At 41.4% G+C, this 14072-nt stretch overlaps 1 protein-coding gene across 2 annotated transcripts in view; it reads left to right on the top strand.

Annotated features, from left to right (window-relative positions):
• GPR176 (G protein-coupled receptor 176) overlaps window positions 1-13191 on the top strand; it is a 113564-nt gene extending 100373 nt beyond the window's left edge. The window contains exons 2-3 of one of the 2 annotated variants that reach the window (XM_068966507.1): window positions 7159-7411; window positions 12069-13191. In XM_068966507.1, the coding sequence (XP_068822608.1) occupies window positions 7159-7411; window positions 12069-13191 (1376 nt within the window). The remainder of the gene's footprint in view (window positions 1-7158; window positions 7412-12068) is intronic. The other variant, XM_068966510.1, reaches the window with a different exon arrangement.
• Window positions 13192-14072: the final 881 nt, after the last annotated feature.

Raw genomic sequence — 14072 nt, forward strand, 5'->3', positions numbered from 1 at the left:
GGCATTGTTATCATGTCCACTTTACAGACAGTGAAATTGAGGCACAGGGAAGTTGATTCACCCATGATCACATAGTAAAAGGTAGAACTGGGATGTGAATACGAGAGGAAGTCTTCAGGGTTTGTGTTCTTAGTCATTAAAGTATCCTGCATCTCCCTAGGGTTAAAAATTCCCCCCGACACTAAACTTTTCTCAGAATGGTCCTTCAACTACCTTTTCTTTGATTTGCACATGAAAGTGCAGCAACATACTAATGTGTGCTTGGCTAGCCACTTGAAACATTTCCATGACCAGGTCTATAGCCTGCCCCAGAAAAGCAACCCCCATATACTATGAGCTCATAACTGAATATTAAAAACCATGTGAGGAAAGCCATAAAAAGAGAGCCAATATAGCAAACAAATGGCAAAATGAACATGTTGAGAACTAAAAACAATATAATAATCTAAAAGAAAATTATTAGCACTTTAAAAGCATGGTTATAGACTAAAGAAGGAACAGAGCCATAGTAAGATGACTAGACACTAGAAATAAAGAGTAGGCAGTTTGCAGTAGACCCAAATATAAATTTCAAAAAGTTTAATGCCCAATAAGCTACAAGAAAGATAGTTTTACTACTTCTAGATGAAATGAGAATTGATAAAATGGAAATACCTGAGAAATAGCTTTCAGTTTGTAGAAGACAATAAATTGATGGAAAGTGGAGAACATGAAGGAGAGGTTAAGAGACTAGAATGAAGTTTAATGTAAGTCTGTTAATTTCAGAAGAAGATAATAGGGAGAAAACGGGTAGGGCAAAAATTCAAAGAGGCCATGGATGAAAATTTTCTAGAAGTAAGGAAAACATGAATCTTAGGATTGAGGAAGCATGCAAAATTCCAAATATTTCAGTGAGACCACAGAATTTTTATGAGCATGTGGTAGAAACAACGCTCTTATATGCCTTTTGTGGAGGGTCATTTTGCAATATATTATATATATATATATATATATATATATATATATATATATATATATATGTATGTATGTATGTATGTATATAATGTGCAAATTCTTTGACCCGGAAATTGTTTCTAGAAATTTATCTTCAGTAAATAATCAGTCAAATTCCTCCAAATTTAAATATATAAGGATGTTGAACTCAACATTGTATACTAGAGATGTATTGAAAGCAGCTTTAAAAAGCTCATCAGTATGGAATAGACAAAATACACTAGTGTTAGTGTATAACGACAGAAGCATTGTTGCTTTTATGGAGTTGTTAAAATGATGATATCAATCTATTTTTATTTATTGTCATAGAAAGATGGTTGATATGGAAAAAGATCTAAAAAGCCATGTAAATAGTTGGTCCAACTGGCATAATAAAAATATCTGTATATCTAAACAGGAGTTTGGAAAGATAAATACTTTAAAGTTTACAGATAGTTATCACTGCGTCGATAATTTTTACTTTCGTTTTTTGTCATTTTACGCATTGTCTGATATCAAGTTACACTTTGTAAAGGGAAATCTTGATTTGTAATTTAGATGAGGAGGAATGACAGAGTAATAGCAGTCCCAGGGAGAGTAGATTTGAACCAATGCCATCATGTTCTACCTCTCATTTCCCTTTTGGTTATGTGTGTTATGAGTGTGTACTAACTGGTACTGTGCCCACAACCCTGGCACTGAATGTTGTCATGGACTCCAGCATTAGAAAATATAATGTGAATGTGTAGGGAGAAAGAATGGATACAGAAACTTGAGTCATCTCTAAAAGGGATTGGGTGATTTAAAACACAAGATGTCTAAAATAAAAATATATCTCAAGGTTGAATATTCTGTTTAAAATAAATATTGAATTATCCCTTGGTGTACCTTGTAATGCAGAAGGCAATGGCACCCCACTCCAGTACTCTTGCCTGGAAAATCCCATGGATGGAGGAGCCTGGTAGGCTGCAGTCCATGGGGTTGCTGAGGGTCAGACATGATTGAGCGACTTCACTTTCACTTTTCACTTTCCTGCATTGGAGAAGGAAATGGCAACCCACTCCAGTGTTCTTGCCTGGAGAATCCCAGAGACGGGGGAGCCTGGTGCGCTGCCGTCTATGGGGTTTTACAGAGTTGGACACGACTGAAGCGACATAGCAGCAGCAGCAGTACCTTGTAAAGCTAAGAGGAATCTAAGTGCTCAGGAGATTAAATGATGAAATATGTAATTTTCTTGCTTTGTTGTTGTGTATGTATTTGTGTGCATGTATGTGTGTACTCATGTGCACACACACACTTTTTTATAAAATGTGTGGCCAATCAAACTTGAGTATGGGTGTCCCTCACCTGATCCTTTCTTCTAATTCAGGTTCTTAGAGCCAAATGCATCAGTTTTTAAGTGAGGAGAGAGAGAAGTAGTTTAGAGAAGGAACAAAACGTAGAGGTTTAGCTGTAGTTCTTAATAGGAAAAGGGGTTAGATTTCAGATGCTACCTGCTGCTGCTGCTGCTAAGTCGCTTCAGTTTTGTCTGACTCTGTGCGGCCCCATAGACGGCAGCCCACCAGGCTCCCCCGTCCCTGGGATTCTCCAGGCAAGAACACGGGAATGGCCCTAAAGTTTTGTAAATAAGTGAAGATAAAATGTGACTACAGCCATCTCAGGTTTTTCAATAGTAACTTGATGAAAACAAGTTTTCTCATTCATAAGTGTAGACATACTAATAAGATGTGTGATTAAAAGAAAACAATAAAAAGTGTGCCTTTCATAATTGGGAGAGAGAAAGATAAGAGAGTTAGAAATGAAGGAAATGATATCTGAGATTAGTTTCAGTTAAGTTGCAAAACAATTTACTGTGTACATGAGAGACGCTGGCACACACCCTCTTCTCTCCTTTACAATGAATTTTCTTGTTTGTTACATAAAATATTTTATTCAGCGTAGCCTCAGTTCAGTTCAGTTCAGTCACTCAGTCATGTCCGACTCTTTGCGACCCCATAGACTGCAGTATGCTAGGCTTCCCTGTCCATCACCAATTCCCAGAGCTTGCTCAAACTCATGTCCATTAAGTCAGTGATGCCATCCAACCATCTCATCATCTGTCGTCCCCTTCTCCTCCTGCCTCAATCCTTCCCAGCATCAGGGGCTTTTTCAAAGAGTCAATTCTTTGCATCAGGTGGCCAAAGTATTGGAGTTTCAGCTTTAGCATCAGTCCTTCCAATGAATACCCAGGACTAATCTCCTTTAGGATGGACTGGTTGGATCTCCTTGCAGTCCAAGGGACTCTCAAGAGTCTTCTCCAACACCACAGTTCAAAAGCATCAATTCTTCTGTGCTCGGCTTTCTTCACAGTCCAACTCTCACATCCATACATGAACACTGGAAAAACCATACCTTTGACTAGACAGATGTTTGTTAGCAAAGTAATGTTTCTGCTTTTTAATATGTTGTCTAGGTTGGTCATAGCTTTTCTTCCCAGGAGCAAGTGTCTTATAATTTCATGGCTGCAGTCACCATCTGAAGTGATTTTGGAGCCCAAGAAAATGAAGTCTCTCACTGTTTCCATTGTTTCCCCATCTATTGGCCATGAAGTGATGGGACCAGATGCCATGATCTTAGTTTTCTAAATGTTGAGTTTTAAGCCAACTTTTTCACTCTCCTCTTTCACTTTCATCAAGAGGCTCTTTAGTTCTTCTTCACTTTCTGCCATAAGGGTGGCTTCATCTGCATATCTGAGGTTATTAATATTTCTCCCAGCAATCTTGATTTTAGTGCTTCAGCCAGCCCAGCATTTTGCATGATGTATTCTGCACATAAGTTAAATAAGCAGGGTGACAATATACAGCCTTGATGTACTTTCCCAATTTGGAACCAGTCCATAGTTCCATGTCCCATTCTCACAGTTGCTTCTTGATCTGCATACAGATTTCTCAGGAGGCAGGTAAGGTGGTCTGGTATTCCCATCTCTTTAAGAATTTTCCATAGTTTGTTGTGATCCACACAGTCAAAGGCTTTGGTGTAGTTAATAAAGCAAAAGTAGATGTTTTTCTGGAACTTTCTGGCTTTTTCGATGATCCAGTGGATGTTGGCAATTTGACCTCTGGTTCCTTTGCCTTTCCTAAGTCCAGCTTGAACATCTGGAAGTTCTTGGTTCACATATGGTTGAAGCCTCACTTGGAGAATTTTGAGCGCTACTTTGCTCGCATGTGAGATGAGTGCAATTGTGCAGTAGTTTGAATATTTTTTGGCATTGCCTTTCTTTGGGATTGGAATGAAAACTGACCTTTTCCTATAAAAAGGCTTTCCAGCGTAACCTACGAAGTGACAAAGATTAATAGTGATAGAGAAAAAGAGAATGCTAAGGGTCTTCATTTATGTCTTTATAGAAAGTCCCCCGGTGGACTGGAGACAGCCTCAGTATTGACAACTGATGATATTATGACACTCTCTTCATGTCAGATTTCTTTAAGTGGACAGTTTTGTTATTAGATTGTTAGCAGATTTTAAGTCCTGTCTGTAAAACTTAAGTGAGGAAAGATGTTTCAGCAAGATCCTATTCTGTGTTTCAGTGGGAAAAGGCCAGGAAAAAAACCTCCATGTAGATGGAGCTTCAAATACATCATTATTGCTCCGCTTATAACCTTGGTGACAGAGCTTGATGGGCCTGAGGTAGTGGTATTAGTATAAACAGCTCTTGTATTGAACACGTGTGTATATATTCCCACTGCAAATTTCATCTCACTGAGGCAGCATACTTATGTAACCAAAGTTTGTTAGAGAATTTCCTGGAAGCATCTGGCCTACTTACCTAAACACAGTGCCTTTTTTTTTTTTTTCTGGCAAATAAGAAGTAGCTGTAGAATATTGTATTTGAAGAGAGACTCTTGACAGAAAGTTATGTCAACATCTGAGGCACTGAGGCGTCTCCTGGGGTGACTTTGGCTGCAGCCCTGAACTCTGCTATCCCCTCCCCTGGCACCATGGCTCTCCTGTGTGAGGCTGAGCTGCCAGCTCAGGTCATTAGAGGGCATTCTCTGTGCCTGTACTCAAGAGGCAGCATTATTCTTGGGTCATGACTGATTGGCCATGTGGACCGGGCTCTCTCACCAGGTGAAAGCCTCCCTAGTAGAATAGGCTGCCTGGTATACCTGAGCACGTGGGCCCTTTGAGGCCCTGGGGATAAGGGCTAGACATGGCAGTTAGTTCTGAAGCTTCAGTCTGGGGCCAGCTTGTTACAAATGCAAGTTTCCAATTCTATACCTGTAACTGTGAGACAGGATGTCTGATATAGTAATCCTTATGCATAGTAAGGTTTGGGAACTACTGACTTAGAACAGCCTCTTGTGATATTCCAAATACAGAAGGGTTATTTTATTGCAGGGACTTTTAGTGGTTATTTGTCCTTTTACAAATTCATTCATCTAAATATATGTTGAACGCCTATTCTGTGCTAGGTATTGAACTAGGCAGTGGAATTATCATAGTGAACAAGATTGACATTTTTTTTTTTTGTCCTCATGAAATCAAGGGAAAATGAATAAACAAATTAATAATTATGAAAGCTAAGAAGGCCACAGTGTTATAACAGAGTATAGTGGAGGGAGGAACAGTGAATGTTTAAAATAAAAATATGGTTAGAGAAGGCTTCTCTGAGGAGGCAGCAATTGTACTAAGACCTGATTAAAAGGAATCAATCAGACATACAAGAACCTTGCTGGGCAGTATAAAAGCTTGTACTCAGGTACTGAGACTGAATCAGCCTTGATGTGCTTCAAGAACAGAAAAAAAGAGCAGTGTGACTGTGCCCAGCAAGCCAGGGGCAGCATGGTGTGAGATTAGGCAGGTTGGTCCCAGATTGTGTAGGCTCTGGAGGACAGTGGTTAGACAGAACAGACTGAGAGGAGAGGTCTAGTCTGGGGCGTGAATGTGAGGGTCATTAGTGTTTCAAAAGCAAGACATCTCAATGGATAATTTAACCTAGTAAGAGGCTGCAGAGAGAAGATGGGAAAGGGCCTGGTGAAGAAGACTAGGAGCCTCTAGGAACTGGGAGAGGTGGGAGGGTGGGAGAAACACAGGAGACTGTGGGCCTGTGGAAGCCACAGGAGGAGAATGCTTAGAGAGAGGCAAGTATGTTATAGATGCTAAAGACCTAGAGCAGTGCAGGCCTCTTCAGTGGCCACCAGCTGCGTGTGGCTATGGAGCATTTGAAATGTGACTAATGTGAACTGAAAATATGTTTAAGTGTAAAATAAAATGTACAGCATGCACACCTAAAATGAATATAATGTTATGTATTAATTATATTTCAATTTAAAAATGCATGCCAAATTTCAAAGATGTGATACAAAAATAAGAATGGAAATATTTCATTAGTACTTTTTAAAGTAGCAATGACATGTTGAGATGATATTGTTTAGCATAGATTGGGGTCAATAAAATACTCTACTAGAATTTTGCCTGCTTCTTTTTAGTTTTAAAAAACATGGCTAATAGAAAATTGTAAGCCACGTGTGTGTGTCTTTTGACCTGTTTCTGTGTCAGAGTTTGGTTACTGGAGGTCATTTGCAAGCTTTAACAGAGTAGACTGGCTGAGATTTAGCAATACCTAGCCAATTGTTTTGGAGAAGGCAATGGCGACCCACTCGAGTACTTTTGCCTGGAAAATCCCATGGGTGGAGGAGCCTGGTAGGCTGCAGTCCATGGGGTTGCTAAGAGTTGGACACAACTGAGCGACTTCATTTTCACTCTTCACTTTCATGCATTGGAGAAGGACATGGCAACCCACTCCGGTGTTCTTGCCTGGAGAATCCCAGGGACGGGGGAGCCTGGTGGGCTGCCGTCCATGGGGTCACACAGAGTCAGACACGACTGAAGCGACTTAGCAGCAGCAGCAGCCAATTGTTTATACTCAGGTGAGACAGGATCATCATGATGATACTTATTATGCCTGAAATTAAATCACAAAACTCACCACTAAAAATTCTTCTAGACTTTTTGATATGTCTGAAAGTGATTTAATAATTTCACATAAATTGATAATATAATATGGCCTTTAAGTTCTTTGAAATGAACTCCCAAATGTGGTTTTTCAATCTTTTTTTTTTTAACCTGCATTCTCCTTCTTTCCTTTCTGTCTTCTTTCTTTTTATCTAAAAATTCTTTTGTTTTTATTTTTGCCTATCTGGCCAGGAAACTTCATGGTGTTATGGTCGACTTGCTGCACAACCGTGTTCAAATCTGTCACCAACAGGTTCATTAAAAACCTGGCCTGCTCGGGGATTTGTGCCAGCCTGGTCTGCGTGCCCTTCGACATCATCCTCAGCACCAGTCCTCACTGTTGCTGGTGGATCTACACCATGCTCTTCTGCAGGGTCGTCAAGTTTTTGCACAAAGTCTTCTGCTCTGTGACTATCCTCAGCTTCCCTGCCATTGCCTTGGACAGGTAAGATTAAGGAGCCGGGGGCGTAGCTTTTTTTTAAGTGTACTGAAAAATTAGCATTGTGAAGCAAATGGTGAATAGCTGATGTTCCAAATATTGCTTGTGGTCAAGAGAAAGAGAATCAATTGCTGAAACAGATGCCTCACAAAAGCCAGCAGCCCCGAAAAATGGGGCTGTTGAGAAAAGATGTGGTGTTGAGGAGGCTACATCATGAGGGTTCTGGGGCAGAGCTGGGGCATGATATAGTTTCATTCTGGTTGGAATTGGCCATATTTGCTTTGCAGTTTGCAGTAGATTGTTCATCAGATTGCTAACTCTGCAATTAGGGCCTTTTGATGATGGATGAAAACATTTCTGGAAGAACAAGAGAACAAACAATTCAGTAGTTATTTAACAAGTGATTAGACAGTCCAGTTGGACCTGTCCAGATAGCACCAGAAATTCCTTTGGAGGATTTATTTCCAAGGTTTTATACTGTGATGGTGATTGCTTTCTCTTCCCATCACTTTTTAATGGATGTCCATTTGAAATAAATCTTACATCTTACATCCTAGCTATTGCTATTATACATAATTTGATCAAATTTATCACAGTGAAGTGTAAAGATCTCAGTAATCAACAACTTCCTGCCTTTGTTGTTGTTGTTGTTGTTGTTGCTAGCATTTCATGAATACAGTTGAGATGATAATACATTTTAGAGAACAGAATTAAATAAGCACACAAGAATTGAAAAATATTTTGTGTCCACAAGAATGTTTGATTTCAAGATTTACAAAAAGGAGAAGTTGCTATGTGAAATGTGCTGATTCTTCTGACTTTATATCCTGTGATAAATTTAACTATGTTTTAGGTGAATTTAGAATTTTAATACTCTTTGTCTATTTTAAACATGCTTAAACCTTAATGACCTATTGAGGGTATAGACTGCAAAATCCATCTCTGGAGTCACTTCACCCTATCTGACTTGGAACCCAGATTTCATTAGCTGCCCAGTGTCAGCTGCATGACGGGACACAAAGTCATACAAAGCCTGCTGCATACTAGCAGAAATCATTGACTTTGTACTTAAAAGAGGGATCTTGGAGCCAGAAGTCTGATTTTAAGTCCTACCTGTGCTGTTTCCTTGCTGGTGGCTTTGGGCAAACCTCTCTGAGCCTCAGTTTCCTCAGGGGTAAAAAGAACTAAATGAACCATTTGAGGCCTGTGTTTAGATAGGCTGCACCGATATATATATGTTTGTTTTTTTTTTCTAGTCTTCTCTTCTGTTTGGCACATTCTTTCTCAGATAAATTGTCTGCAATCCTTTTACCACTAGATAGCCACTGTAGCTCTTCGACAGTTTCTCCTTAGAAACTCACCATCCACAGGAGCAGACGAGGCAGGTGACAAAACCAAGTGACATGGACCAGTTCGGAGTTGTGTGTCTGCCTTCTTTTACATGGGGGTCATCACTCAACAGGCCCTTTACTACAGCACTGTATAAATTTAGGGTATATGGCATAATGGATTTTCTTACACATATTGTGAAATGGCTCACTAAAAATTTAGCTGGAGACTTCTCTGACAGGTCAAGTGGTTAAGACTTCACCTTCCAATGTAGGGGGTGTGGGTCCTGATCCCTAATCAGGGGGCTAAGATCCCACATGCCTCATGGCTGAAAAGTCAAAACATAAAACAGAGGTGGTACTGTAACAAACTCAATAAAGACTTTAAAAATGGTCCACATAAAAAAAATTCTAAAAGAATGAGATAACATCCATCATCTCATATAGAAACATATCATTTTCCTGATGATGAGAACTGTTACAATCTACTCTTGTCTCTTAAAAACAGTTTTCTTTATCTTTGGCTGTGTTGGGTCTTCATTGCTGTTCAGGCTTTTCTCTAGCTGTGGAGCGCAGGGGCTGCTCGCCACTTGCCGTGTGTGGGCTCCTCATGGCTGTGGCTTCTCTCGTTGCAGTTCCCGGTCTGTAGAGCATAGGCTCAGTAGCTGTGGCACACAAGCTTGGTTGCTCCACAGCCTGTGGGATCTTTCCGGAACAGGGATTGAACCCATGCCTTCTGCACTGGCAGGCAGATTTTTACCACTGAGCAACGAGGGAAGCCCCTTGACCTACTCTTTAACGACTTACTTCATTCCTTTTTATTGCTGAATAATTTTCCATTGCATGCATATACCACAGTTTATTTATCTGTTTACTAGTTAAGGGACATTTGGGTTGTTGCCACTTTTTGGATCTTGTGAATAATGCTGCTATGAATCCTGAAGGTTTTTTAAGAATAGGATGCAACAAGAGTGGAAACACATCATTCAGGACAGATTGCTATTCCACCTAGAACAATAATCCCTGTGGGTTATTTTTGAGCCTCTGGTTTTAGGCAAGAAAATACATAAATAATAAGAAATCCATATAATCTACTGTATTTTTGCCATCATTTTAAAGTTTTTTTCCAGTGTATCTTTTACTTTATTTTTTTTATTGAACTATAGTTGATTTACAATGTTTCAGGTGTACAACAAAGTGATTCATATATATATATAATCTTGCCAGATTCTTTTCCATTTTAGGTTATTACAAAATATTGAATATAGTTCCCTGTGCTGTATAGTAGGTCTTTATTTGTATTGTTTATCTATTTTATATATAGTATTGTGCATCTATTAATGGGCTTCCCAGGTAGTGCTAGTAGTAAGGAACCTGCCTACCAGTGCAGGGACATACAAGACTTGGGTTTGATCCCTGGGGCAGGAGGATCCCCTGAAATGGCAACCAACTCTAGTATTCTTGCCTGGAGAATCCCATGGACAGAGGAGCCTGGCAGGCTACAGTCCATAGGGTCGCAAAAAATTAGGCATGACTGAAACGGCTTAGCACATCTGTTAATATCAAATTCCTATTTTTTAAAAAAGGTAAGCAAGTTCTTTTAGTAGAAAAGGAAGGTTGGTAGTCCCTATTTCATTATTTAGTGATTACTCAAAAGCATAAGTGTGGTGTACATGAAGACAAAGGGAGAACAGTCCTTTCCCTCACTTCTTTCTCAGATATTGGTTTCATGACACCAAGTCAGCAAGTTAATTGGGAGGCCATGTGCACTTCTGCATCATTCTCTAGACACGTACACTCCAACAAAATGATGTATAGTGAACCTGTGCGCTCGTGTTGCATCTATTTCCTGACATATAATGGAATCAGAGATGAAACTGGGGTTCATTACATGTCTTTTAGCAAATGGGAATCAGAGAGAGTGGACATGTATTCATGTGTGGGTGTGGGACCATCATGTTGGATTTGTTAAATGATGAATAGAAAAGTTTATCTATATTCAGAGAGAAACAATTGAGAGTGTGCGTAACTTACACATTTCTTTCTCTTCTCTTCCCCTCCCAGAAAGCGGTCTAGAATACATTTTACCGCGCTCCATCCATCTCTGGTCATCCATGGTCATGTGTGTTTGCATCGTCTCTTCCCCAGCTTGTCCCCTGACAGACTCCACCACAGCACCACTTTCTCTTGACACTTTCCCAGGTGCTCCCCTTCCCCTGCCTCCTCTGTGCATGCCTCCAGTAGGGCCATCTTCTCCTCAGTTACAGTTGTTTGCTTACATGCCATTTTCCCCCATGTAGTTTAGAAACATTCTTGTGTACCCTTTCATCTTTGCAGCCCAGTGCCTGGCACAATATGTAGCACAAGGGTGGTGCTCAGAAATCCTAGTGGCAGGAAAGCACACAGGCTCAGGTGGCCCGTGAGGGAATACATGTTATTAGGGTTGGAAGGCCGACTCCAGCGTAAGCTGACTGCACAGACGGGGGCTAAGGGTGAGAAAACTTGCTGTTATCTCTGAGGACTGGGCTACTGACTGCCCATTCAAGACAGATGTGGTTCTAGGGGTTTAACAAATTACTCAAAAAAAGAAAACAACCCCAAAACAAAACAAATTACTCAGTTTCCCCAAGTCATAGGTGATATTGAAACAAGGTGCTTTGGGAATTCTGATTAGGTGGTTATAGAATAATCAAGTCAAGCTTGAAGGAAAAAAATCTCTGATTTTAACAAAGATATAACTGTGCAGGTGTTTTAGACCTACTGATTGATCTTAGGGGTCCTGAGTGATTATCATGTAAAAAATGGCTGCTGAGCCCACAAAATTTTTTCAGTGGAATTGATTTTGAAGGACTTTGTCAGAGTCTGTCCCTCACATTGGGTTCTTCTGCCCCAGCAGCTGTAAATGCTAATGATACCCATGCATATATACTGCAGCATGAGTTTGCTTTGGATTTGTGTGCAAATTTCTCTCTCTTCATAGCTTTGAAAATTGCCCTTAAGCTCCTCTAGCCCATGTAAAATTATTTACAAACTACCCTTTACCCTTAAATTGAAAAAGAGTGCCCTCACAGCAGATGGAGATATCCTTTATATCGAGGGCACTCTTTGGGATTTAGTGCTGGTGGCAATAATTTTAAAGCAAACAATGAATTGTACGGCAAAGTCCTCAAAACTTAGGGTCTAGCTTCCAAATTCCCCTAGTGATCTCCTCTGTCTTAGGCAGAAAGAAAGAACTCGACCCTTTCTTTCCTCTCTCCTACTTTTAGTAATATAAATTCCCCTAATTTAAAGTGTATCTTCTTCTGTGAAATGAATTTTGCTTGTGCATTTGGCAGGTACTACTCAGTCCTCTATCCGCTGGAGAGAAAAATATCTGATGCCAAGTCCCGAGAACTAGTGATATACATTTGGGCCCATGCAGTGGTGGCCAGTGTCCCTGTTTTTGCAGTGACCAATGTGGCCGACATCTACGCCATGTCAACCTGCACGGAAGTCTGGAGCAACTCTTTGGGCCACCTGGTTTACGTTCTGGTCTACAACATCACCACGGTCATCGTGCCAGTGGCTGTAGTGTTCTTCTTCTTAATACTGATACGCCGGGCCCTGAGTGCCAGCCAGAAGAAGAAGGTCATCATAGCAGCACTGCGGACCCCACAGAACACCATCTCTATCCCCTATGCCTCCCAGCGGGAGGCTGAGCTGCATGCCACGCTGCTGTCCATGGTGATGGTCTTCATCTTATGCAGCGTGCCCTACGCCACACTGGTCATCTACCAGACAGTGCTTAATGTCCCCGACACTTCTGTCTTCTTGCTGCTCACGGCCATTTGGCTGCCCAAAGTCTCTCTGCTGGCGAACCCTGTGCTTTTTCTTACTGTGAACAAATCTGTCCGCAAGTGCTTGGTAGGGACCTTGGTCCAACTGCACCACCGCTACAGCCGCCGAAATGTGGTGGGCACAGGGAGTGGGATGGCTGATGCCAGCCTGGAGCCCAGCATGCGCTCAGGCAGCCAACTCCTGGAGATGTTCCACATTGGGCAGCAGCAGATCTTCAAGCCCACGGAGGATGAGGAAGAGAGCGAAGCCAAGTACCCAGGCTCAGGGGCTCTCCAGGCCAAGGAGCTACTTCCCACCTGCCTGGAGGCAGAGCTGGGGCCACAGTTTGCAGCTCCCGCACCACCCCCGGGCACCGTGGACTCTATCTCCCAGGTAGCACCAGCAGTGTCTGTGGAATCTGAGACATTTCCCGACAAGTATTCCCTGCAGTTTGGCTTTGGGCCTTTTGAGTTGCCTCCCCAGTGGCTCTCAGAGACCCGAAACAGCAAGAAGAGACTGCTTCCTCCCTTGGGTAACACCCCAGAAGAGCTGATCCAGACAAAGATGCCCAAGGTAGGCAGGGTAGAGCGGAAGATGAGCAGAAACAATAAAGTGAGCATCTTCCCAAAGGTGGATTCCTAGCATGGCTTGTGAATCCTTGGAAGCCACAGGTCTTTCCACATTCCTGCTCTTCTTTCACTGGGCCTGTGATTTGTATGATCTCATTGCAACTCAGCATGGGTTGACTCCTGCTCTGTGGGCCAAGTGCTTATGAATGAGAGGGAAATCTATACATAAAATCGAATGTCCTCTTTATTGAGGATGTGTATATCTATCTATCTATCTATATGTTTATCTCAGTGATCCAAGTCCTTAGTAAAGTCCATGTTCCTCACTGTGGAGACAAAAGCTGGGTAGTGGGGAATGGGTCTTGGGTGGGAACTTCGTGGGCATTTTCTGAGGATATCTCAGTTTTGGGGCCTTGCAGAGGGTACACGTAGAGGAGAGTGTCTATGGAGTGCCAAAGGGAGCAAGTACTCTAAGAGAAGCCCAAGATAATTATGGAGCCATGTGACCATAAAGAAAATGCCTATTAGACTGATTTTAAAATGTGAAAGAAGTGGAGAAGAAAGACTGAGAAGTACCCACACTCTGTAGGCTTTAATCTTCCCAGATGATCTCATGAGAAAGATTCTATGCAGCAATCAGCAGGGGTAAAGGATATTGAAAATTATGATCTTGTGCCAACTTCTGGAATTAAAAATCATTTCAAAAGGCAAAGTTAGTATATATGGGGGCCTCTGGAAATGTCAAACTAAAAATACCTGATTAGGAGAGGTGATTCTGCCCAAAAGAGTGGGGACAGTTTGGTTCTCTTCCAAGGAAGACTCCAGATCCCAGGTGTTGCCAGTTTCATTTTCAGTCTGTTTGTATGACTCCCTTCATTTTGGGCATAAAGGAGGAACAAAACAGAAGGAATTCATCATTGTGAAATGCCAAGGCAACACCTAGCCCAGCTAAGC

Source organism: Capricornis sumatraensis, chromosome 2 (genome assembly GCF_032405125.1).
Source record: "Capricornis sumatraensis isolate serow.1 chromosome 2, serow.2, whole genome shotgun sequence".
NCBI lineage: Eukaryota > Metazoa > Chordata > Mammalia > Artiodactyla > Bovidae > Capricornis > Capricornis sumatraensis.